Consider the following 25,793-nt stretch of genomic DNA (forward strand, 5'->3'; position numbering starts at 1 on the left):
TGCAAGCCAAGACACACCTTAAAGAAAAGCTTCATGTTTGTGCAGCAAAAATCGTAAGTCCGGTGGAGCGACTTCAGAACGTTCACGGACAGAGAAATGCCGCTGAGAACTTCCTCTATTTCTCCTTGCAGGCCTTTCAGCACTTCTTCCGGGCTCAGGAAAGTTCGGGTCTGGGCAAAAGAGAACACATGGCAAAGCTCCCAGAGCCATTCGGGGTGACGTCCAGGCGGCCTGGCTGATCGGATGCAATCAACCACGGGCGGGGTGGCCTGTGTCTTCTGACGCACTTTAGAGCTGCATCCCCACCTGTCCGCTGACCACTCGATGGTTTTCAGGAGACTCAGCTGCGACTCCCTCACCTGCCCCTCATCCTGGGCCTCAGGGGCCAAGCGACACCATCTGTGAAGGGCCCAAGGGCCCTTGGCCCTGCCTTTCCGGGACTGACTTCCTGCAGGCAGCTGAAGGCTGCAGCTCTTCAACTCAAGCTTGGGCGGTTGGCTAAAATGTGCTTGTAAAAGGGAGAAGGGAAGGGAGTCTGTCTGCAGGGAGATACAAGGTGCACCCCACGAAGAGCCCTGGAGTGTCCTCATGGGGCAGGGAAGAGTGAGGCAGAGTCTGGCTTCTCTCCTCCCTCCCCATGCGGGGGCAGCTTGGGTGGGCCCTGCTCAGGTCTCGGGACAGTCCCTGGGGCCACCGACAGAGCCGAGGGCCCGACAGAATCGACGCCCGCCTTCCTGCCTAATTTTAAACTGTAGTGCACGCAGGCCAGGGGACGAGGCCATGGGGAGGTTACCATCTCGATGATTTGGTTGCAGAACTCCTGCAGGATGACGATAATCCTGGAGGGCGTGTTGTAGTGCTCGGAGTTGGCCCAGATGAAGCAGATGGTGTACAAGACCTTGGCGATGAAGGTCGGCAGCTGTGGGGAGACGGCCTCGGTGCTCGGTAAGGGCCACGCAGCACCCCCATACACACACATACAAGGGGACGGCAGAGGCCACCTCCCCAGGCCCGGGCAGCCGGTGGCAACAAAGGGGCCTGCAGCCCCTGCTCGCTGAGGACAAGGCGCTGGCCTCTGACAAATGACTTTTCTCTTCCCAGCCTACCATGGTGAAGTCGGCCTGTTCCATCTCCTCCAGCAGGGTCCGCAGGGGCTTCAAATACAGAACAATATCGTTTGCTTCCTTCAGCCCTGGTGGGACAAGCACACGTAAATACGTGCGTGAGAATCGTCCCCACCGTGGCAGTCAGGGGTGCGGCGGAGGCAGCTCTTTCTGTTCTTCAAGGCCTGGTCCTTGGAGAAACAGAGTCCTTCTCAAAAGAAGGCTGCCAAGGATGGGGAACCCCCCAGAAGGCCCAGGTTCCCCCCAAAAGCTTCCTTGGGGATCCTGGGCAGAGCCACATGCTCACCTTCGGTGACATCTGTGTACACGTTCTGCAGGGCTGGCCAGTAGCAGCTTTTGGCTTTTTCCAGGATCTCAACTATTCTGTTCACTTTGGGTCTGTTCAGCTGAGAAGGAAAGAAGAACGTCCACCCTTCAATAGAAGGTCAAGGGCGAGCTGACCATGCAGCCGGTGCAGGGCAGAGAAATTTGCTCAGGTTACTCAGTCCCCGGGAGTTCCGGGAGGACAGCGCAGGGGGGTGCGTGGCTCGCCCGCGTCACCCAGCTGGGAGCAGCCTGAGGGAGCAATCAGCCGGCCACGGCGGACACAGCTGGCTACCTGCTCATGGATGCACTTGAGGTTCATCAGCCTGGTGTCCCAGAACTCAAACTCGACCCGAGGCAAGGGGTGCAGCCCGTCTAGCAGGGCCTGGGCCGAGTCTTTGCTCAGCACGTCCCTGATTTGGTGGGACCAGTCGATGATGATGGTTTCAATGGCATGCAGCAGCGAGTTGTCCAGGGAATGGGGGATCCTGCAGAGCAGAAAGCAGGGGAGATACTGTCACAGCCTCCCTGGAGTGATGGGCCCTAAGGAGCTCTGCCCCTGCTGGGAGGGTATCCATCCCTCTCCCCCCACCCCCACTGTCCTTCAGCCAAGAGGCCACCAACAACCACCACCACCACCATGTCTTGCCCCTTGTCCCTGGGTTCCTCGTGGCTACCATGGAGAGGCTGGAGAATTTCCCAGGGCTCCCAGCTAGGAAGGGAACCTGAGCTAAGGATGGATGTCATTGAGACGTCAGAGCCTGAGGCTCTCATCTTCAAGAAGGGGGGAGAGGAGAAACAACTTGGGCGTACCCCATATTCAAGATGGCGCCTCATGGTGACTCCTCCTGGGAGCCTACTGGAGGATCAGTGGGGGATTCACACATACGATGAGCACCCCAGGACTGGTCACCCTCAGACATGGGTGAGTGGAACTCGGTATCACACTGGCAGCAGTTATCAGAGTCTTACACCCCAGGGCAGTTGCAAAGATGGCTGGGCTCGATGCTGCCACCCCTGGGGGCTCCAGGCCCTCCCCCTGCTGCCCTGGCTCATTCCCACCCAAGGCCGCCATCTTGCCATCACAGATTTCATGAGCATCAAAACACAAAACCAGTGTGCAGTGAAACAGTGTATCACCGGTGGTCTTTCAGGTCAGAGGGTTCACTGGGAGGCAGCCGGGGCCCACCTACCTCTCCATGGACTCCAGGGTGCCATCCAGACTCCCCAGGTGTTCTGGGATGGGCAGGAGCATTTTCCCTTTGATCTTGCCCCCCATCACGTACATTTCATTCTTCAGCTTGTGCACTTGTCTCACAATGTCTTCTGACACCACCCGGGGCCAGCCACTCATGTTCTCCGTTTGGTTGAACAGAGAGTAGAGGACCTAAAGGAAAGTTTCACCGTGCAAACCTGGCACCCACCTCCTCCACAACGGCAGTCAGCTGGTTCTGCCCCTGCCTCACCAACTCAGGGATGCCAAGGACCCCGTCCCCATGATGCCACTGAGATCCCAGTGCCCAGGACCCTGGAGGACAGAAGGAGGTAGGGGCAGGGGGTGTCGAGCCAGCTCCCGAGTAACAAAGCCAGCTCCAGAAAGGGAGACTCTGGCTCTTGCAGCAGGAGCTCACGCTTCTTGACAAAAGCAAAGGCTGCATGCATCCCAGGGGGGCTGGGGGCTCCAGCCCTGGCCCGCTGTGCTCCCAATTTAGGCCCAAGGGACGCTGGCACGGGCCCAGCTTGGCTCCTATTGAGTTCCCACACGGCAGAGACACGTGTCCCCGCTTTACAGAGAAGGAGAGTGAGATAGAAGGGCTGACTCGAACCCGGGCTGCTCAGCTCCCCATGGTGTGCCCATCTGCTGTGCCTGCCCAGAATGCCTCTGGGGAGCAGACAGAACAGAGGAGAGACACATAACAACACAGCATCCCATTATTTCCTTTTTCTACTCAAAGTCTCAGAACTGGGAGAGCCGATCTACAGGTACTCGAATAGCCCACATGTTACGGATTGTATATAGCTCAGCCCCAAGGTTCTGGTGACACCAGGAGAGGACAAGGTGATGGCCCACTGGGGTCTGGCAGCCCCCTGGGGGTCTGACTCAGCGGGGCAGTGCAGAGGCCAAGGTCCTGCCCTCCTAACCGGCTCTGGGGGATGGCCCAGACACCACGTTGAGGGCTGCAGACCCTTCACCGAAAGCCCTGGGAGCGCCAGCCCCTGTCCCGGTGCGGACCGGCTCCCACCTCCTCCACCACGGCGATCAGCTGGTCCACGGGTGCAGGGCTGATGTCCCCGTAGAAGAGCTGGGACTTGTAGCTGTCTTTGGTGATTTGCTCAGGCCTCGTCTTGATGAAGTAAACCCCTTTGGACTTGAGGGTGGCCGGGAAGCCCAGGCAGGGTAGGAGTGCGCCGGCGGGGTTGAGTGTCAGCACCAGGATGGTCACGTCCGGCTTCTCCAAGAACTCTGTGAACAAGGCCACATTCTCCTCGGCTCCGAGCATCTTGCTCCACTTGTCCGGCTTGAACTTGAGAAGCATGGAGGCTACTTGCTCTACATACTCCACTCTAATGTCCGACAGGATCGTCATCGTGGCCTTTTGTTAAGCCGCAGTCGTCTACCAAAGAACAGACACCCACATGCAGAACTGCTCCCTGGGAGTCTCGCTCTCCCAGAGACCATGGGAATCATCTGGAAAAGGGTCTGTCGTGGATATAAAGCTTCCAGCTGGGGGTGGGGGTGGGGGGTTGTCGGGCAGACGTGGCCGAGCCGGTGCTGTTCTGGCTGGACATCTGCCCCTGCTCCTGGGTGGGGGGTCCCAGCCTCGAGGGAGCGGGCTCAGGACGACAGGGTGTGCTCATTGTGACCCTAACTCTACTAGGCTGGGAGAAGCCACAGAGGGGTGTGGGGGAAGAAGAGGAAAGGAAAAGCTAATAGTGAAATGATTTGAGGTTGATGGGCTGGGAGGAGGCCAAAGGAGGTGACAGAAGGCAGGTTGGACAGTCCCAGGAAAGCAATAAGCAAAAGTGTTTTACCCAGAGAGTTCATGCGAAAAATAGAGAAGGAAATGGACCCAGTACATAGTGGGTGGAATTCATCACACTCTGTCTTAACCCCAGCCATCGTGCACCCCAACTTTTGCCCTGCTTTTCACCTTCTCTCTTCTGCCTTCCCCTGCCCCATACCCATAAAGAGCTCCAACTGCAGATTTCCGCAGACCCCCCACAGCAGCTCCTAGACCCCTAGGGGAATTTCACTGTGGATCTGCCTTAAGGGGGCAGGGTTAACTGGGGAGGCAGAGGAGGGGATCCCCTTAGAGAACACCCCGAAGTCTCATAGGGCTGGCTAGGGTGGGGTAGCTGAGGCATATGCTTCAGGCACAAAACTTAAGGTGGAGGGGGGGCACCAAAAGTCTCGTAATCAAGATAAACAATAGTTCAATGTGACATTCTTAAAGATCAAAGTTAACGCCAAAAAATCCCTGATGAACAAAATATCAAAATTTTAAATAAAGACGGGCTCGGCCAACAGGGTGGGGATCGGGGCAGGTGAGGGGTGGGCCCGCAGTGCAGGTCGGCTCTGGTCTTCACCCGGGGGATGGAAAGGTAAGTCGGATGCTGAGTTGTATTACAGCTCAAGAGGCGGCCTCGGTCCGCCCAGCTCCTTGGGGTCCCGGGCCGGCCGGGCTGGGAGGGACATCAGGAAGCCGAGTCGCTCCTCCAGCCAAAACTCATAGGCACTTTCCTCTGACGCAGACCCTGTCAGTGCCTGGCTCCGAAGAGTCTACATCTGCAGATGGTGTCGGAAGCACCCCACAATCCCGGGTTTGGGTTTGAGCAAAGCTGTGGCTTTTGAGATTGTTACAGTCTGCCCCCCAAAAACATATGTACTGTGAAAGAGGTTCTGTTTCACTCTGGCTACTGTCTTATGGCAAAACAATTAGACGATGGGAAGCAATAACCTATTGTATATTCTTCGAATGATCTGGGAATTTGTTCACAGTGTCAAGGTCCTCTGAGAGAGCAGAGGGGGGAAAAAAACACCGTGATCTGCAGGAACTATGGAGGTCAGTGAGCGAAGCCCAGCGGATTCAGGCACACCTGTGCACCTGGCATGAAAAGCGGACACCTCAGCCAGGCGGAGGAGCGGCAGGTGGGGCTTCCGGGGGGCCCTTGGCCAGGCCCCGGGAGGGCTCTGTGCACAGTGCTCAGTTAACCGCCTGGGGGTTCCCTAAGACAGGCCTGGAGCCCTCGTTTCATAGACGTGGATGGAACTCGGGAAGCCCTGTGCACACAGCAGCCCTCACTGCGGGGCTGGGATTGAAGGAGGCATCCTTGGGCTTACTGAGTTTTAGATTTGGGCTTTACAAAATCATCTTTTCTTTCAAGAGAGGCAACAGGAGTGGGCTCATTCCCAAGTAAGGGGTTTGAGAGCTCCCCAGAGTTCCTCAAGTCTCTCTCCCAAACAGGTGGTCTTATCTGAGACCCCTCCCATCATTCCCCGGGGTATAAGCCCAGAAGGCTCCAGTTAACAAGCAGGTTGTCCCATGCGCTGCTCCCAGGGGAGGCGGACACGGCCATCTGGGGGGATCGGGAAGGCTTCCTGGAGGAGGTGGCACCAGCACTGGCCCTCTGGACCTTGGCAGGAGGAAGCTAATGTTGGGGCCCCCAGGAGAAGGCGGTGGGCTGAGGCGGGCAGCTGGAGGGAAGGCACTGGGGGGCCGGGGCTGAGGAAGGGGCTGGCCATGGGGAGCCTGCTCACGAGACAGGCCCAAGTAGGGAACAGAGCAACCGTGGGGGTGGGGGGGAGTGAAGGGTCTGCTGCCCACCGTGGGGGTGGGTGAAGGGTCTGCTGTCCTTCTGTGGAGAGGAGTGAAGGGTCTGTTGCCCACCAGCGCCTGGATCCCACCTCCAGCCTCCGGAGCCACCCTCCGCTTGGCCCTGACCGCCTGTGGGGATTAAAGGCTGCTCACCAGTTTGGGCAAACAGCTGCCCCAGTGGCCAGCAGGTGGCCCGAGAGGCAGCCCTTTCACAGACCAGCACAGGAAATGGCTCCCCTCCCTCAAAGGGCTCCAACTGCCACAGAACTTCCAGAGGTCTCCTCGGGGTACCGAGGCTTCCAGAACCTTCTCTGGACCCAGGTCACCAGTGGCAGGCAGGCAGCTCAGCACATCCTCTGTGGTCCTGGAAAGGCTCTTAGCCTGTGTGAGAAACAAGCACTATTCCTAAAAAGGAATAAACGTTTACCTGATTGTGGAGAAGAAAAGAATTATTCACGAACTTGCAAGAACGGACACCCAACCAAAATGTGGGGGTTGGTGCACAGAACAATAGACCCAGCAGTATTTCTTCCCTACGCCTAACCGCAAGTCCCTCCCCTGTTTCTCCAGTGGCTGGATACTCCAGAGGTTACATTCTATTCCACAAGCCTAACTAGCCCGTGCATATTTGAAACATGCAGCTGCCCAAGTCTCCTGAACAAACTTGGAACATTTGAAACAAGTCTCCACCCCACTTTCCTTTGTTCTTTAATTGCAGAGCCAGTCTGAGCTAGTTTGGTAACAACTTATGAAGTCATTTTAGGAACCTCTACCCCTCCCCCAGTCTCCATCTTGCAAGAACAGTGGGTGGATAAACAGGAGGACCGGCCATCGATTATTAGCTTGGCTTCTTGACCCTCTGCCATTCCCCTGAGCTGCCCCCACCCTGTGTGAAAGCTAAACTTAATCTAATTCTCACAACTCCCCCCTTTTTCTTTTAAACTCTTCTTAGCTTTTACATTTTAGTCTCTCAAACCTCCAAAGAGCTTTCTCACATTCCTCATTATAAAGATCCTCCTCCTTGAGGGGGTACAAATTGTTTTGTGTGTATTGAACTGGCATTTGTTTGGTTAGGGCCATCTCAATAAATCTTTGAGTCAATCCCTGCATGCATGGGATGATGTAGCACCCGACTGTTGTGAGTACTACAATGATAAGAGAGGTTAAGACAGACAACGTCACCCCTTTCCACCTTCCAAACCAGCTTTCCAACCACCCAGTAAGGGGGTTATTAATACCTGAGTTCTCTGTTAGACCTTGCAAAGCTTTGGTGATGGTTTCATCACGTGCTGTATTATTTGGGATAAATGTAGAACTACCACCAATCATTACATAAACGCCTCCTTTTATCGCGAGCAACACGTCTAAGGCTATTTTATCTTCCCATGCCATTCGGCTAGTAGAATATTGCTGCTTTGTGATGCCTTTAACTGCATCTTTGGTGTAATTGATAAATTTTTGTTGGTTATAATATATGTAATTAATCCAGTCTACATTCTTTTTAATTATGACCCACCAGAAAAAAATGACCCAATTCCTGCAGCTACCTGATTTTTAGCCTTAAACTTATTTGGGATTCTCCGTGGAACTCTTTATACTGTCTAAATAGATTCCGTCACTGAAAGGACCAGGTAAGCTTTTTTTTTCTCCCTTTTCTCTTGGGGTTTCACGTCCTCCCCTTTCTCAAATGCCAGGGTGACTGGGACGGCCAGTTGGACCAGAGCACAGGTCCCTTCCACTTTTCAGGTGACACTGGTCGGAGGACGCCCCTTCCCACAGCACCACCAAAGGTCTGCTCGGGGTGTGGTTAGACTGGGGAAACCGCCAGTACTGTCCTCGGTCACGTCCCACACTGGGGTACACGAGGCCATGGTCCCGAGATCCTGGAGCCCCTCTCCCCATCCAGAGAGACAGGCAGAGTGGTTTCCTGGACCAGGGTGAGGAGCCAGCCTGGCCTTGGTGTTTCCTCTCCTGATTGGAGGAAAAAGGGAGGACAACGTGCTGCAGTTTTCCCCAGGAGCAGTGTTCCGGAAAAGGAGCAGCACACACCTGAACTCCTGCTCATGCTTTTCCACACCAGAGGGGAAGGGCACGATCCGAGCAGTGGTCGGCCCGCTGCACAAGCTTAGCAGTTACTTTTGTCTAGACTCTGGCCTGTATATTTAACCCATTCTACCCAGGCATTTGCATCCCCATATCCTGTTTTTATTTCTATGGTTTGCTTTACATTTTCTGCTTTGATTATTCTAATTACCTTGCCCCCTCAAGTATTACTGAATGGCTAATTGGAGAGAACGTTGTTAATGACAAGTTTAATGGAGGGGAAAGGACTTGTAGAAGGAATTTCCCTAGAGGATTTCTACCAGTAACCTCTACCCCTATGCCATATACCCCACCAATTCCCCCACTGGTAGTGGGTCGTTTATCGGCTCCTTTAATAGTTATTACCACTGGGTCGCATTGAAGATTCCTGCAATCTGGTGGGGTATTATCTTTATAAAAGGTTATTTTATCCTTTAATTTCCAGTGGGTTGGGTGCATTCACCTCCTATCTACAGTCCATCCCTTGTACTGGGTAGTCCACCATACATCAGCCCAAGAGAGGCAAGGGGAGACTCGGCTGAAAACATTCCTTACCGGCTCCGGGCATAGATATTTATCGTTCCCACTCAGCCACCGCTGGTACTCCAAATTCCCACAGTCCGCTACCTGACATGCATCAAACTGCACTGTTTGAAACTCTAAGCCCTCGGTTATATTTATTACTACTTTGACAGGATTCAATGCATTCTGAACTGGGAACATTATGGCTAGCATAATTATTCCCATTCCTAGTCTGAGCTTTAAGCTGCCCATTCTTCAGCTTTGTAAAGCACCTGACCAAGTGGTATGGAGACACAGGGTTTGACCTGCCTCCCACCTTTTCCAATATTCCCTCCCAGCTATTGTCTTTTTAGAGTGACCTTTAAGGGATCTGAGGTTGGAGCTGTTTTCCAAGATTTGGGCAGAGTTGCTGGGTACTTATTGTCCAGTTCAGGTACTGGTCCCTTAACTCGGGTGTAGTGAGTCCAGCCTTTCTCTGCCGTCCGGACTGCTGTTTCAGTTGTTAGCAAAACTTGATAAGGTCCCTCCCAGGCTGGTTGAAGTCTGGACTCCTTCCACAACTTGATTAGGACCCAGCTGCCCGGTTGGTGTTGATGGACAGCAAATTCAAGGGGCGGAGTCTGGGCCAGCAAACCGGGGTGCCTGAGGGATGACAGAGTAGAAGACAAAGCCAGTACATAATTGATAAGGAAGGAGTTCTTTGAATCTAAGGAAGGGAGATCTCTAGTTTTAGCCGCCCCACTGGGGGCATCTCAGTGTAATTAACCTGAATATTCTGAAATGGCCTGAGGCCTGGTTCCCTTCCCCCATGTACTTGTTTCCTTAGGACTTTCTTATTAACCCTTTGGCAAATTATGCATCGTTTATGTATTTGTTTAGCTACAGTATAAAGGCCCACACATCTAAAATGCTTAAGAACCAGATTACACATGGTCTGTACTCCCCAGTGTCTCCCCTGGTGTAAAACTGCTAACACCTCCCTCAGGTACAGACACCCCTGAACTCATTTCCATGAAGTGCAGCAAGAATTTACCAACATTTAAGGCTATTTACTGGTAAAAACAATGGAGCAATTAGACTAAAGGACAACAATAATTCAGAATAACCCAGGATCAATGAACAAAAAGGCTCACCATTCCCAAACACCCACTGAAAATCCAGTCTTCAGTACACCCAGTTCAGTGATGCCTGAATATACTTGATTCACATATATGTACTCTTTGAACACACACACAAGGTTTGCTGCCAGATGAGTAATGACCCACTCTTCAGGAGGAGGAGGACAAGCCTTGGTGTGTGGCATTTGATAATATAAGTGGTGCCTCTATTTCCACCAGAGCCAATTTCAAGCTAGCAACCTGGCATCACCAAACACAGAGCTGGGAAGAGACATGCACCACTCACTGTCCCAAGTTTGTTCAATGCAGCTTCAGTGAACCTCAACCCCTTTTACAGAAACATGTGCATACAATCCACTTGCACTCTGATTATGAGCCTTTTGCTTTTGCCCAAAATATATCAGCAATCACAAGAACACATGGCCCCTTATGCATTTGGAACAGACAGACACATGCAACTTACACATACTTAAACCACTTCTACCTAACTAAGGGAAAACGCTGCACACAGTAAAATTTGTATATACACACCCATAACCATGCAAAACCACACATTATGCCCTGTTTACAAGCATGTACAGCCAGTTTCTTTCATACTTTCGAGTAAAGAGTTGTTTCATTCTCCACACTATTGTGAACCTGCACACAACTGCCCAGCTTTAGAGTACACACAAACTAGTATATGCTACAAAGACACAAAGAAGTATCTCCAGTCTACCATAGATGAATACACAGGAAATTTCTGCCAAGTCCCAAACCATATACTGACAAACTCCCACAGCTTTAAAGACTCCTACATAATTGTATCACATGCTTTTATTACCTACAAATGTAATTATCCCACATTCCTGTGTAAACACACAACCCAAACTTCCATTAGATACACGAATCTTCAACTCCCAGAATGCATACACTAAAATAAGCAAATGTATCCACCAATACCTGTCCAGCCCCATATCACTTAAGTATATGGATAGAGAATCACACAAACCCCATGCCACAGAATTCTTAAATCTGAATGTATATGACACCCCACCGAATCCAGAAATTTCCTTAGTTCCCTTTTTGTCTGGGGAAGAAGCAAGCCAGCCATGGCCTGAATTCCCTCCAGACCAATCCCCCCTCATTCCTTCTAACTGGCCCCAGCTGCTTCTCTATCTCACCCGTGTCTGTCTCCTCCCTGCCTCGTTCCTAATCTCTCCTTGACCATGAGGTCAACTGTGCTCATCATGACCGTGGCTTTTTGCTTCTGCTTTTCCTCCTCCTTCTCACAAACACTTTCTGAGACTCTCTCAACAACTCCTCCAATGGCTTATCCAGCCATCCGTCCATTTTCCGGACCTTTTTCTGAATGTCAGGCCAAGATCCCTTTACATAGCTGACCTTTAGCATTCCCTGGGCCACAGGATCATCGGGGTCCATTCCTGAGTATTTTCTCACCTGGTCCCTCAACCCTTGCAGGTAGGCTGAGGGGGGTCTCATCTTTTTCCTGATTTATCTTAAAGGCCTTACTTAGGTTCCCAATCCCATAATTGTTGTCTTTCAACTGAAGCATCTAGTCCATTTTCAGTTCACGTAATTGCCAAGAAACCTGGGTTCAAATCTCTTGTCTTATTTAGTGCTTCCCATTCGTCTTGCCCATTCTGTGCTCCTTTTCCTTTCCTTTCTTCTTCTGGATTAGATCATTTTTATTGTGTCACCTTCCCACCTCCATTAGCATGGTTATTACACACTCTTTGGTTTTTCTTTTAGGGGTACGTAGAGATTATAACATGCGTCCTCTCCCCCACCTGATTGTCAGTGGTACTTCCCCCTCTTCCTGACCGAGGCAGGGGCAGTGGAACACTGACCCCATACGCCACTGTCGTGAATCTTAGTTCCAAAACCACATTATTAAGAAGTTGGTGGTTAATTAAATAGTCACTAAGATTTCTCCCATAGTCGCCATTTTCTTCATTTTCCCTGATTCTCTAAGCTTCCACCTGGGATCGCTCCCCCCGTCTCCCTCGGCATGGTCCCTCTCTCTCCCGGAAGCCAGCTTTGGTGGCAGCGCGGAGAAGGGGCAGAGTCGCTTCGTGACGCGTGCTTCCAGTGGTCAGCGGAGAGATTTCCGGAGCCCTCACGTGACTCTATGTCCCGCACACAGTTTGAGGTCCAGGTACTCGGTGCACCTCACCATCTTCACCTGCCCCTCCTGGCCTTGGAAACTTCTGGAAAAAGAGCCTAACCTCAACACAGCAGAGACGCATTTGGCCTGTAACTGAGCACAACTCGGCTACCCCAGAATCTTCACTTAAACCAGGATGTGGATTTGAGGCGGGTCCGTGGGTCACTGCTACAGATGCTTCCAGAGGATAGTCCCATTTGCTCATGCCCCGCAAGACAGGAAGGGGCAATGCTATCGACTCGGGGGGCTTCAGTGATGCTCTCGAATTGCCCTCCTCCCGGGTGACCCCGGAATTCAAATCTGAGGATGAGGCCTTTTGATCCCTCCCACCTTAAATCCGCTGCCTCTGCGTTTAGAGATGTGCCTGAGCAGGGGGCTTCTTCACACTGACCTCCCCACGTTCCTGCAGATCATCGTGTATGTTTTCCCTTCTCCTCTCACAGAGAAGTGTGATACTCCCAACAAATCCCCGATCATTCGACCAGCGTAGGATACGTGTTGCTTCCCATCGTCTAATTGTTTTGCTGTAATAAAGCGGCCGGGGTGAAACAGAATCTCTTTTACAACAGAGGTGTCTTTTGGGCACTATAGACCATAACAATCTCAAAGCAATACTTTGGTTAAACTAAAAGCCACCACGTGTGAGGTGTTTCCGGCGTCACCTGTAGTCGAGGACACTGAGGACTGTAATTGCCTGGAGTGGAGGGAAGTTCCTATGAATTTTGGTTGGAGCAGCGACAACGTCCCCTGAGATTGGCTTCCTGGGCCATCCCTCCTGGTCAACCAGGGCCCACGGGCCCCTAAGGAGCTGAGCTGACCAATGCCCCCCAGGCATCTAGGAGCTGCCCACTCCTTAGATGGAACAAAAGGCAGCACTGGGTTTATCTTTTCATTCACCCACCAGTGTTGGCTCATGCATGCAGTAGTGGGCAGGGCTGGGTGCCAAGTGGTGAGTCTGAGACAGTCTCTGAACCTGAGGGTCTCGAGGACCACAGGTGGCCCAGACCCCCACGGCTTACGGCACAGTCATGGCCGCAGGGATGGCTCCCAGGAAAGGGACCCAGATTGGGGCTTTGAAGGTGGAAGTGATTTCAGCTGGACCCAAGGGTTGCCACCTGCAGGCTGGTGGCCCTGGTACGAAGGCCTGGCTCGTGTACCAGGCGCAGTGGCCGGACCTCAGCCCCGCACCTGGCATGCTGTGCGTGCTTGATAAACATCACGTGTCAGGGAGCCCGGGCCACCGGAGGTGAGCAACGTGGCGGCCCTAAATTGGCAGGTGCTGTTATTGTGACATGACATTTGTAGAGGGGTGGGGCCTGGAGTTTATGGGAAAAGAAAAGGAGATGAAATGATAATTGAGAGGTGGGGTATATTAGTTAGGGTTCCCTAGGGAAACAGAATCAACAAGAGATATCTATAAATAAAAGATTTATAAAAGTGTCTCACGCAACTGTGGGGATGCACGAGTCCAAATTCTGTAGGGCAGGCAGCAGACTGGCAACTCCAATGAAGATGTTTGATGAACTCCTCAGGCAGCAAACTGGCAACTTCAACGAACTCCTCAGGAAATGCTTCGCTGGGCAGCTGAAGAAGAAGTGAAGGTCCTCTATCTGTCTCGTTTAAAAGTCTTCAACTGATTGGGTTAAATCCAGCTGCCGGCATTCTCTCTATTCTCTCATCGTGGAAGAAACGCCCTTCGTTGACGTAATCAGTCACAGCTGCAGCCAATTGACTGATGATCTAAAAAACCAGCCTTCTGGTTTATTAACCAGCCATAAACGTCCTCGCAGCAACGGTTAGCCCAGTGTTTGCTTGACCAGACACCTGGACACCATCACCGGGCCAAGTTGACACATGAACCCAACCATCACATGGGGTGAAAATGTGAAAGACCCCAGAAGCGAGGAGTGAATTCCATAGGGAAGGGAGCCCTGGAGGTGCTGGAAGGGGACAGTGATACTGGACTGTGTGTTGGAACCATCTCCTGGCAACACGGTTTAGGGTCAAAGGGGCCGAGGAAGAGCCTGAAGGCCAAGGAACCAGCAGGGGAGTAAGGCTTCACCAAACAGAGACGATCAGTACGGAGATAGAAGTTATAAAAAGAACCAAATAGAAATTGCAGAGCTGAAAAGTTGCTAGCAGATCTGCCCTCCAAGAACTAATAAAGCGGGTCTTTGGGGCTGAAATTAAAGGACATTAAACAGAAACTCGAATCCATGCAAAGAAATAAAGCGCACCAGCAAAGATGATTACAGAGGTAAATATAAAAGGCTGTTGAAATGTGTTTTTGTTTGTAATACCTTTCCTCTCCTATGTGATTTGAAAGACAACTGCAGAGAGCAAGAGGTATAAAATTGTGTTGATGTGCTTATAATGTAGAAAGATGTAATTTGTATGACTATCATAGCACAGTGGACGGGAGAGGGAACAGAGCTATCTAGGAACAAAGTTTTTGTATACTATGAAGTTGGTGTGAACCTGAATTAGATTGTTATAAATTAAGATGTTAATTGTAATCCCCAGGGCAACCACTCTGAAAGGACCTTAAAAAGTATAGTAAAAGATGATAAGGGAATTAAAATGGCACACCATTAAATACCTATTTAACACAAAAGAAAGCAGTAATGGAGGAATAGAGGAATAAAATGACATGACAGGTGGCATTATTCACAATTGCCAATGGATGGAAGTGGCTGAAGGGTCCATCGACCAATGGGTGGAAGGGCGAGCTGTGATGTGTATAGATGATGGAATATTGTGTAGCTACAGGAAGGAATGAAGTTATGGCCATGCAATGAGGTGAATGAAACTTGAGGACATTATATTGAGTGAAATAAGCCAGAAACCAAAAGACAAATACTGTACAGTCTCATTTAGAAAATGCTTATAAGAAAAGTAGGGCCTAGATTGTAAGCTCTTACAGCAGTCACTTTCATTCCTGAGTTTTAAGTGTTATTTCTAAATTCTGAGATGCTGTGCTCTTTGTGTATAAGCAGGTGGTTCCCTGGATCAGTGGGCTCCTCAGACTGAAAGATAGAGTTCTGCAGCTCTGAAAGTCAGCATTACCCCACACAGCAACTGTTAAAGAAGCTGACAGCATTCCTGAAACCAACAGTATTCCTGAAAATCCTAAAGAATACCCAGTACTCTATCTGAGATTCTATAAAAAAGTTTCTTTCATTGAGTTTATTTTGCAGAAACTTAAAACCTCCAGATTGTTCTTATGCCAGATAAGCCTGGAAACCCAGGGTTACCAGTCTCTTCAAGAACACCAACAAGTTTCATCCCCCTTCCCCATAATGCTGATACCCCTTTTCCAACATGAAGAAGTTAGAAAGGTCATTGCCCAAATATCCCTTAAGACTGAGACAATGATCAAATGAGAGGGAGGAGTTGTAACGGAGAGGATAGGATTTAACAAATGATTATGACTATTAGATCACTATATAGATATTTCTTTTTAGTTTTTAATATATTAGAACAGCTAGAAGGAAATACCTGAAGTAGTGTAACCATAATCCATATTATACTTTGAAATTTGCCCTGTAACTACTTGTTAAAATGTTCTTTGAAGATCACTTTTCTGCATATATTTCACAATAAAAAATGTTTAAAAGCAAGACATAAGACATACAGAAAATAGCAAAATGGCAGACATAAATCCTAGCTTTTCAGAAATTACATTAAATGGATATGGATTAAACACTTCAATCAAAAGGCAGAGATTGGCAGACAAGTTCTGTTCTACACTACAACACACATGAACCTTGAAAACATTATGCTAAGTAAAAGAAGCCAGTCACACGGGCCACATATTGTATGCTTCCATTTATATGAAATATCCAGAACAGTCAAGTCCATGGAGGCAGAAGGCAGACTGGGAGGCAGAAAGTTGCCTGGGACTGGGGGTAGGGAGCATGGGAGTGCTGCTGATGAGTATGGGGTTTCTTTTTGGGGTAATGAAAATGCTCAGGAATTAGATAATGATAATGGTTGCACAACCTTGTAAATACACTAAACCTTGTAAATACACTAAATACACCAAAAACTACTTGAATCGTTCACTTTAGAAGAGTGGATTTTATGATATATAAATTACATCTCAATAAACCTGTTATTTAAAAAAATGTACTGCACCAGGGGAAGATGGCCAGTGGTGAGCGGGGGTGGACTGAAACCCTCCTGCCCCCTCTTCCCCCCACCAAATAAGCCTGCCCATCGATTGACAAGCTAGTGTCATCCAGCAGGGGAAATGAGTCAAGAAGGAAGGAGGCTGGTGGGACTGGTACCTCAGCTTCATTTTAGGATTTCTTAGGAGGGAAGCTGAGGAGAGCCCCATTATCTGTGAGCATTCTGTGGCATGAGCTGATTATTGGGAAATTGTTCCAAGCCAGCCCCCAGAAGCAGAACCCCCCCCCCACCCCTTCCTGGCCCAGCCCTGAGCAAGCACAGCCTCCCGGGGGAAGGTTGCTCAGGTTCAAAGACCCCTTCCCACTTCCTCTTCCGCATCTCAGGCCATTCTTTCCTGAGCTGCCCAGGCCAGGAAGTGCCTTGGAGGGGAATTTCATTTCTGAATCACCCCCTAGATGACTCAGATGGGTCAGGCTCGTAGGGATTTACCGTTGTCTGGGCTCTGTCTACATGGGCGAGACTCTGCCACGGACAGGCCCAGGCAAGGCCAACGTTTTTTGGGGAAAAAACCAACAGTTCCCCCCAACTATTTGTCAGGGCCCAGGACAGGCCCAGGTCCACGGTCCCTCTGCATCAGAAGCACCTGTTAGCCATACTCCTCCCCACCTTCGGTTCTGGGGGGCTATGAAGGGCCCCCAGCCCTTCCAGTCAGTTTTGAATTAAATGTGTAGCTACTTAAGTTCTCTGCAGAGCAGCTGGCACGCAGTTCCATCTACACCAGGTTTGCTGTTTATTGGGTCTGCACCGCCGTTCAGCTGCTTATGTTGCTCGCATGGGAAGAGTCTTCTGGACCTTGCTGGGCTTCCTCTCCTCCTTCAGCCCTCATTTCTCAGGAGAGGAGACACTGTCAGGGAGACCTTGGAGGTCGGTTCACCCACGTGCATCCCCACCCCTTCTTTGTCCACCTCCTCTACATACACAGAAAACCTCAGTCTTCTTTCCCAGCCTTTCTTGCAGCTTGGGGTTTCTGAGGTGATAAAAAAGGACAATGTGGCTGATTCTGCCCCTTTCCTCCTTGTTCTTGTTGGTGGATGTGATGCCTGGAGCTTCAGCAGCCACCTTGCAAACACGAAGCAACAGGTACAGACAGGAAAGGCCAGCAGCTAAGGATGGTAGAGTTGAAATGCAGAGTCTGAGCCTGATGTTATCAGGAAATCACCAGCATCTGCCCACCTCCAGGCCAATGTCACCGGAGACAGATAACTGCCTATGTGTTTAAGATACTATGATCTTCTCTGGTGATCATCCTCCTCCTCCCCTACCCTGGTTTCCAACAGCACTGCGCTGCCAGTTTTTAAATTTCTTTGCCCTTCGGATACCCTCAGCTTTCTGTAAAGCTTTTCCCAACAGCTCAGCCAGGTGGCGGCCTCGCCTCGGAGGCACCGAAGGAGGGGCCTGTGTCCAGGCTCGGGAAGGAGGCCTGGGGAGCCCACCGGGGGCAGGTGGCGACTGGGGTGGTGGGGCCCGGCAGTGTCATCCCACCCTCGGCGGGGATCTGCGGGACACGGAAGTTTCCTTGGGGCTCTATTACAATTACCAGGGAAGGGGGAGGATGAAAGAACCTGCCTCCTGCAGTCGGCAGGGTGTGGGGTGTGGCCGACAAACATCCGGGAGCAAGGCGAGCGCCCCACGGTGCACGGTGTGTCACGGCTCTGGGTGGGGCCCGGGGAGTTCCCCCAAGGTCACGAAGGTCAAGCTCTGGCTGCCACTGAACTGGTAACACGGCCCCTCCAGAGGGCCGGCTTCCGGGGCCACACTCGCCTGGGGAGGAGCCCCCGGGCCCCGGATGCTGGGAGGGCTTCCCTGTTCCCGAAGCTCGTCGTTCTCACTGTGAAGAAGAGTCTGGTCGGCAGGTGCCACCTTGGCCTGAGAGCAGTCACGGCTGCCGTTTTCTTTCTTTCTTTCTCTCTTTTTTAAATTCAATTTTATTGCGATATATTCACATAGCATGCAGTCATACAAAGTGTACATTCAGTTGTTCACAGTACCATTATATAGTCGTGCGTTCATCACCAAAATTAATTTTTGAACATTTTCATTACCACACACACACAAATAATAAAAATAAGAATTAAAGTGAAAAAGAACTGGGTGCCTTTTTTTTTTTTTTTGCCCCAATTATTCTACTCATCCATCCATACACTGGACAAAGAGGAGTGTGGTCCTTATGGCTTTCCCAATCACATTGTCACCCCTCATAAGCTACATTCTTATACAATTGTTTTCAAGATTCATGGGTTCTGGGTTGTAGTTTGATAGTTTCAGGTATTTACTGCTAGCTACCCCAATTCATTAGAACCTAAAAAGGGTTGTCTATATTGTGTGTAAGAGTGCCCACCAGAGTGACCTCTCGGCTCCTTTTGGAATCTCTCAGCCACTGAAACTTATTTCATTTCATTTCACATCCCCCTTTAGGTCAAGAAGATGTTCTCCATCCCACGATGCCAGGTCTAGATTCCTCCCCGGGAGTCATATTCCACATTAGGGAGATTTACACCCCTGGGTGTCAGATCCCACGTAGGGCGGATGGCAGTGATTTCATCTGCCAAGTTGGCTTAGCTAGACAGAGAGGGCCACATCTGAGCAACCAAGAACGGCTGCCGTTTTCTGAGCACTGACAGGTGCCCTCTCTACCTCAGAGTGGACGGGCACCCCAGGCTCCAGCCTCTGCCAGCGACCGGCCCCTGGACCCCGGAATGCCGCCTCCTTCCACCCGGGAAGCTGGGGGCTCCCCGACATTGATAAAGCCAGGGGACCCAGCTCTGCCACCCCCTGCGGGGCAGCCCCTCTGCCTCCCTTATGCGAGTGGTTTTGTTTCCCTGCATCGACGCTGTGCCAGCTGCCTAGGGCTGCCGTAGCAACTTGCACACACTTGGGGCCTAAAACAGCAGAAATGTGGCCTCTCCTAGTCCTGGAGCCTACGAGTCTGGAATCCGGGTGAATCCAGAGAATCCATAGGGAGAATCTCCCCTTGCCTCTCCCAGCTCCTGGAGGGGCCGGCAGCCCCCGGGCCTGCGGTGCCCCCTCCCGCCCGGGCCCCCTCTTCACGGGGCTCCTCCCCTGGGTGGGTGGGTGGCTGCACGCCCTTCCCCCTCTGCCTCTTGTAACAACACGTGGTGGCTTTTAGGGCCAATCCAGGTCACCCAGGGTTGTCTCTCATCGCAAGCTCCCCAACCGCACCTTAGAAGACCCTTTGCCTAAATGAGGTCGCGTTCACAGAACCCGCTCGGGGCCTGGTATCTCTGGGTGACTGTCACGCAGCTGTCTACAGGTGCCGACGGAAACAGTGGCCGGACCAAGGGGCCACCCCTTGTCATCTGGACTCCGAACTCGTGGCCTTTGCCCCCGGCAGGGGTGGGGTGGTGCCTCAAGATCAGGTGGGACCCAGAGGCTCACTCCAGGCGAGGGCTGTGAATGGAAGCGTGTGAATTCCAGGGTGAATCGCAGCAGGGCTGGTGCGTGTCCCTGCAGCCGTCTCCTCCCCAGCTGTGTCCTGGGCTTCTGCGATGCGAGTTGGTGAAGCCTCTGTCCACCTGGGTCCCTGACGCACTTAGGGAGCCGTCTTCACCCACACCCCTGGCCACCCACCTGGATGAGCGAGACGGGAGCCTCTGCTGCCCGGGCGGCTGGGATCTGGGGGTAGGCTGGTTACTTCCGGATCACCCGTGTGTCCTGACTTATCCTATCGCCCTCCTATACACCACTGCCTCTGGCTGGCTGCCAGCTAATCCCAAAGTCTGTTTTTGGATTATTAGTCCTTTAATTGTTCCATGATCAAATCAGTTTGAGCAAGGCTGCATTCTACTGGCCCTCCTTTTGGAGATTTACAACACCTATCAGTACATGGGAAGGTCACGCGGGACCTCAAGCCTGTGTGCCGAGACAGCTGTGGCAGGGTGACTCCCCGTCAAGGACTGTGAGCTGGCATTGCTCTCCACTCGTCCCCTCTCCCGTCCTCCTCCCAGGGGCTCCAGTGACCTATTCTACTGCGCTTCTCTTCCCAGTTTTTGCCCATTGATGCCCAAAGCACAACCCACCTCCACTGCTCTGTGATTCCCATGAATCTGCAAGCATGCCTTTGCTCTTGAAACCACGTCCACAAATTCTTCCCCTCCCATCTATTTTTCTACCTCTGAAGTCCACGTTGACCTTATGCCTTATCGTTGGCTGACATCATGTGAGCTCAGACTTGGAAAGCACTTGCCTGTTGGGGCTTGTCCTCTCTCGCTGCACTTGGAGCCGAGATTGCCGTGTAGATGGGCTGGAGCTGGCCTGCTAGAGGGTGAGAGGCTACTTGGGGGACAACCGAGACGTCTTGGCCAATAGCCGATATGCACATGAGACTCTTCAAGATCATCCAGACACCTTTCATCCCCACCTTGCCACAGACGCATGAGGGAGCCTGGCAAAGACCAGCCAAGTTGGCCCACACCACTGTCAGATTTATGAGCTAAATAAAGGTCGTTGTTTTAATCCATTACATTTGGGAATGGTTTGTTACACAGCAGCAGCTGACAGATGTAATCCCTCACTCCTTCCTCCCCACTAAACCCTGGGGCTGCTCCTCTTGGTTTCCCTCTCTATTCTTCTCCCCCTTTTCTGGGAAGCTCCCTCCACCTCCTTCCTCACACAGTCAGGCTGCTCCCCGAGGTCACTGCTTCCCCTCTGGAGGGGCGGCCCTTTAATCGCTTGCATCTCCTGAACTCAGGGCCTGGATGAGTGACCATTGTCCTCCATGCTCACCACTGCTGTTTCCAGATCCTGCTGCCTTCTCCACCTTGGGGCTCCCCTGCTCCTTGGAAGCCCAGGCTCTCCGGACACTTCTGCGCCTCCCCCTACTCATCTCTGTCGCTTCCTCACTGACGATTCTGGGCTCTGGATCACTGTCTCCCTCTCATCCCATTCCTACAGATACTAGGGGACCTCAGTGTCCAGACGGATGACTCCTTCAGTCCCCTGGGGTCAGCTCCTTGGCCTCCCCAGTTACCCCCAGCATGTCCATTCTCTGCCTTTATCAGCGCTTCCGGCTTCTGTGGACCCCTCTGCTCATCCCATCCATCAGCTCCCGTACCTTCTCCTCCCTCCCTCTCTAGGTCAGATCCCAAGGCCTCTCATTGGTCATTCCCACGAGGACCTCATCCCTGGTCCTTTCCTCATCCTTTCTGGTGAAATCTGGCTGTCCATCTTTTCAGGACGGGAACCTGGGCGACTGAGCCCTGCTGGGCAAGGCACACACCTGGAGACTCACCTGGGCCCACAAACTGCCTGGTACTTCTGTTCTCTTTGTTTTTTCCATTTCTAAAATCTGTGGTCCACTCACTCTGTTGTGCTCCGTGACCACTCCTCCGAGCCTTCATTTTCCTCCAGCCTCTGATCTCCCTCTTCACCCTCAGCCGACAACGTCTCCTTCTACTCGAGCTGGAGAACGGGAGCCATCGGAAGGAACAACCGCAGTTAGTTAATCATGTAGCTGGTTGCTTGTTACCCTCTCCCCCTCCTTCCTAACACCAGGCTGTCACCAGCCCCGGCCCTCCACCGCCTGCCTCCATGCCGGGCGTGTAACAGCCTTCAGCAGACACCACCGTGGCACCCCTCAAACGCAGGGTTCTCCGCCCAAGGCGCACCAGTGACCAGTTCCTGGGACATCGGATTTCACGGGGAGAACGAGTTTATTGGCAGATGGACCTGTGGCCGCCTGCACCCAGTGGTCTGGAGGCTCGGCGTCTGGTTCACCCTCACCCCGCACACACCGAGCCCCTCGGCCACGATGCTTCAAAAGCAGAAGTGGCTCCGCAGCCCCGGGGGTGCACGTCTGGCCTCCGAGCGGGTCATTGAGGCAGAATAGGACCCGGACGTTAGCACAGGGGCTCGAGGCCCGGGCCCCACTTCCAGAACGACCCCCCTTGCTCTAACCACCACCCCTTTCTGTCTTCTGGGTACCACTCTGGTCGGGGATTGAGACCCCAAACCTGAGTCCGTCTGTTGAGTGTTCTCCGGAGAGAAGAGTTTTGTCATTTACTGTATATACTGTTTGCCTGTTCCCACCCTGCTTTCTAGACTCTTTTGAGATGGGAAATTCCAACAGCATTGAGCACAACCTGCTGGGGTGCACTTTACAAAACTGGGTGAGGCTTGATTATAAACCCATAAAGAAGCTTAAAATGGTTTTCTTTTCTGTAACACTGTTTGGCCTCAATAGGATTTAAAATCAGGAGAAAAGAGCCTAAAATAGATTTATAAAATATAAATACTATTTTAACAATTAGACTTGTATGTACAATCTTTTATATCTTTGTGCCTGAATAAGCATTTGCAGAAAACAGTGGAAAGTTATGGTTCAAATTAGTGAGTTTTGTATTTCTGTGTTTCTGTTTTTTGTGTGTCTAACTTTCTATTTCAAATATATATGTGATACATATTTTCCTACCTCTGGATAGTAATACTAAATTAACAAATAAAAATTCTTGAGAGCTCTGTTCAAATTGCTTAAAGATAAATAGGCACTTATATATATGAATTAGTTCTCCTGGAGTCCTAGAACTTAGGAAAGCTGAGCTTCTAGTGCTCTTTGAATCCCTCCTACCCTCCCCTTCTGCGTCCTGGCTTAGCCTCGCTCCCCTTCTATAATAATAGGATTTCCCAAATCCTACTGAAGACTCAGTGGGTTTTGCAAAGAATTTAATCTCACCCTTCAAACTTATGTGCCTGGATACTCAGAACTTTGCCAATTAATTTACAGGACTGCTGGTGAAGGTCATGTAGAAATCTGGGTAAACAAAACTATTTGAAAGGAGAAAAATAGAATGAAGAAGAAGGAATCCTCCATATTTGTTCTATCTCAGCTACCCTTGCTCCCAATCCAAGGCATTATAACTTGCCAAGACCAAGACCACTAATTAAAGGAATTTTTTTAGCCTTGTAGGATATCATAAAAATTAGAGTCCTAGGTTTTCTTTAATAATTAAGCCTTTACATGCCGTGTTTAGAGCTGGGGGATTGAGCCTGTGTTTAGAACAGAACTAGTCAAGTTCCCACTAAGGAAAGGAAGCATAATTTACTCAACTCCCACTCTGGGACACCCTGGCTGCAAACTGCCTTTATTTTAGTGTAGATGATATTAAATATTAAGTTCCCACTTTAAAGATAACTCAAGAATCTATCAAGTTCAACAAATTATACTTACAAGAGGAAAAACTGTCAAAAACAATAAAAGTAAACCAATCAGCTCAGCTGTGGGGGAAGGGCTGGCTGCAGAAGAGTTGGGCAGGTGTAAGTTTAGCTCAGAATTCCTTCTGCTGGGCCTGGACATTAGGGGTGGCAGGGACAGAAGGGATGATATGGAACAGGCCTTGTTTTGCAGTTTGTCCTGTAACTCCCCAATTTAGAACCACTCTAACAATACCTTTGCAACAGTAGCCACAGAAGACAAATCATTATTAAAACATATTGACAGCCTTGGGATAAAGGTAATTGATGAAATCCAATTGCCAAATTTAAAAGCTCCAGTAGGTAAAGGAAAATATCCTTAAAAGTTAAGGAAAAGTTTTCCTGGATTATGCTTAGGACAAATTAAACAATTGAAGTATATTTTCCAAGGCTTGATAATCAGTATTCTTTTTTTTTTTCCCTCACTTATAAAATAATTTTATTGGTATAAGTATACATATGAATAAAATCCCTTCAACATGTAATGTAAGTGAATATTTGTGAAATGTCTTAAAAAGAGTAGCAGCTTGATTTTTTACAGATGTCAAAGAATTCTTTCAAAATCACACATTAAAAGCTAATATGCAGATGTAAATTAATGGTCTTCAAAAACCACTAATTTTTGTAAAACCTCATTCCAGTCAACTGTATGCATTATTATTCTGGGCACGTGGTAGACAGCCGTGGGCCTCTTTCACGCTGTTCTTAGCCATGCTTGTTGATGTGGTGTGCAAAGCTCGCTGGCCAAGTTTTAAATGTGCAATTTCATGTCAGGAAGGGAGTTCCCCGTGGGAGAATATAAAAACCATAACCCAAGATCTAATATATATAATTTATATAAGTTATTTATTGGTGTGCTCTGTTAATGTGATTACAATGTAGAATTGCAAACATTAAGAATAAACTGCTATACCGGGTCAAAAGCAGATTTGACACAGATACATCCAGCAGCACCCCACAAATTCTGCTGGATAGTGTCACTTATGTTTTTGTCCAGTTACTTCATTTACCTCCAAAAACCTCCTCTTGCAGGGCAATCTGTAGCTGCCTCGGAGAAATTCAAGTGGGGCCCATGGCATAAGTGCTGGCTTAAGTTGAAGGCACATGAAGAATGTTTAGAAATCAAATGCCAAGGGATGGGGGAAAAAACAAACAAACGTGCTTTGATTACCTAAGAAATGGATCTGTTTCTATAATCAAGAGAAAAAAAGGAGAGGAGGCAGGGAGGAAGAGAGAGAGATGGAAAGAAAAGGAAGCTAGCACCAAGAGAAGGGCCCCTAGATCCTGTCTGACGGCTGACAAAAGCATCCTGCCCAAGACTTCTTCATCGGTCACCTTTACACAAAAATGAACTCTTTTTCTTGCTTCTTCCCCGGAGTCACTAGACTTGCTGCCTCGATGGCCATCTTTGCTGGAGGACCGTTGCTTTCGTCCTTGGTACTCGTGGGGCTGGGGCCCCAGCCTCTCCTTGGAGCATTTGTTGGCTGTGACTTCCTGTACCCAGTTGCTTTCACTTCCTCTTCTGCGATGGTGGAGCACAGTTTTGAAGACCTTTTCCCTGTACTGGAAGGCTTGCCATTGTCATGATCTGAACCTCTTTTGTAACAGTCTCCTCGTTGTACAACTCCCTGGGAAAATGTCCTGGGACTGGGCTGGGGGCTGCTCTGGCATCTCTCCTTGTTTGAAGGAACGATCTTCAGGACAGGTGGAAGAAGAGCAACTTGAGGGGAACTAGGGCCAGATGGAGAATCTGGGATGTCCTCGGGCTGCGAGGTGGTTCTTGGTTTCTGCAGGACGGTGGGCCGTGCTGCCAGGCTGAGTTTGGGGGACTGACGGAGGGGCTGCAGACCGGAAGGCGTGCTGGAAGAGCTCTGAGACCTGGGGCCCAGTTTCACACTGGGTTCTGCCTTGGCATTCTCTTCTGGTGTTGCAAAACCGAAACAGTTCTCTGGAAGACCTGGGTGCAGTTAGGCACTGCCCCACTTCCATCCAACTGTTCCGTGCCGCTCAAGGCCAGGCTGGAACGCTGCTGGGAGACGGCATCATTCCCAAGCTTCTCCCGTGCACAAGCAGCTCTCCTCTCCTCCGCCAGCAGACCACTGCCATCACTGGGACCCTGTACCTTCGCCCTCCCTGCGGGCTGCTTTCACTGTCACTCAGGCCCAATTTCCCCATTCTTCCCCTTGACTCTCTTCCAGGGAGTCAGGCAGGCACTTCTGTCTCCTCCATCCAAGTAGAACTGCCTTGTGCTCGGCTGGCTTTG

At 50.6% G+C, this 25,793-nt stretch overlaps 1 protein-coding gene across 1 annotated transcript in view; it reads right to left on the reverse strand.

The window, feature by feature from the left end:
• DNAH17 (dynein axonemal heavy chain 17) overlaps nucleotides 1-4,015 on the reverse strand; it is a 143,962-nt gene extending 139,947 nt beyond the window's left edge. Inside the window, exons 1-7 of the mRNA XM_037810408.1 lie at nucleotides 3,671-4,015; nucleotides 2,621-2,814; nucleotides 1,723-1,915; nucleotides 1,411-1,510; nucleotides 1,107-1,192; nucleotides 794-919; nucleotides 18-170 (exon numbers count right to left, since the gene is read on the reverse strand). Of these exons, the coding sequence (XP_037666336.1) occupies nucleotides 18-170; nucleotides 794-919; nucleotides 1,107-1,192; nucleotides 1,411-1,510; nucleotides 1,723-1,915; nucleotides 2,621-2,814; nucleotides 3,671-4,015 (1,197 nt within the window). The remainder of the gene's footprint in view (nucleotides 1-17; nucleotides 171-793; nucleotides 920-1,106; nucleotides 1,193-1,410; nucleotides 1,511-1,722; nucleotides 1,916-2,620; nucleotides 2,815-3,670) is intronic.
• Nucleotides 4,016-25,793: the final 21,778 nt, after the last annotated feature.

Source organism: Choloepus didactylus, chromosome 18 (assembly GCF_015220235.1).
Source record: "Choloepus didactylus isolate mChoDid1 chromosome 18, mChoDid1.pri, whole genome shotgun sequence".
NCBI classification, from domain to species: Eukaryota; Metazoa; Chordata; class Mammalia; order Pilosa; family Megalonychidae; genus Choloepus; species Choloepus didactylus.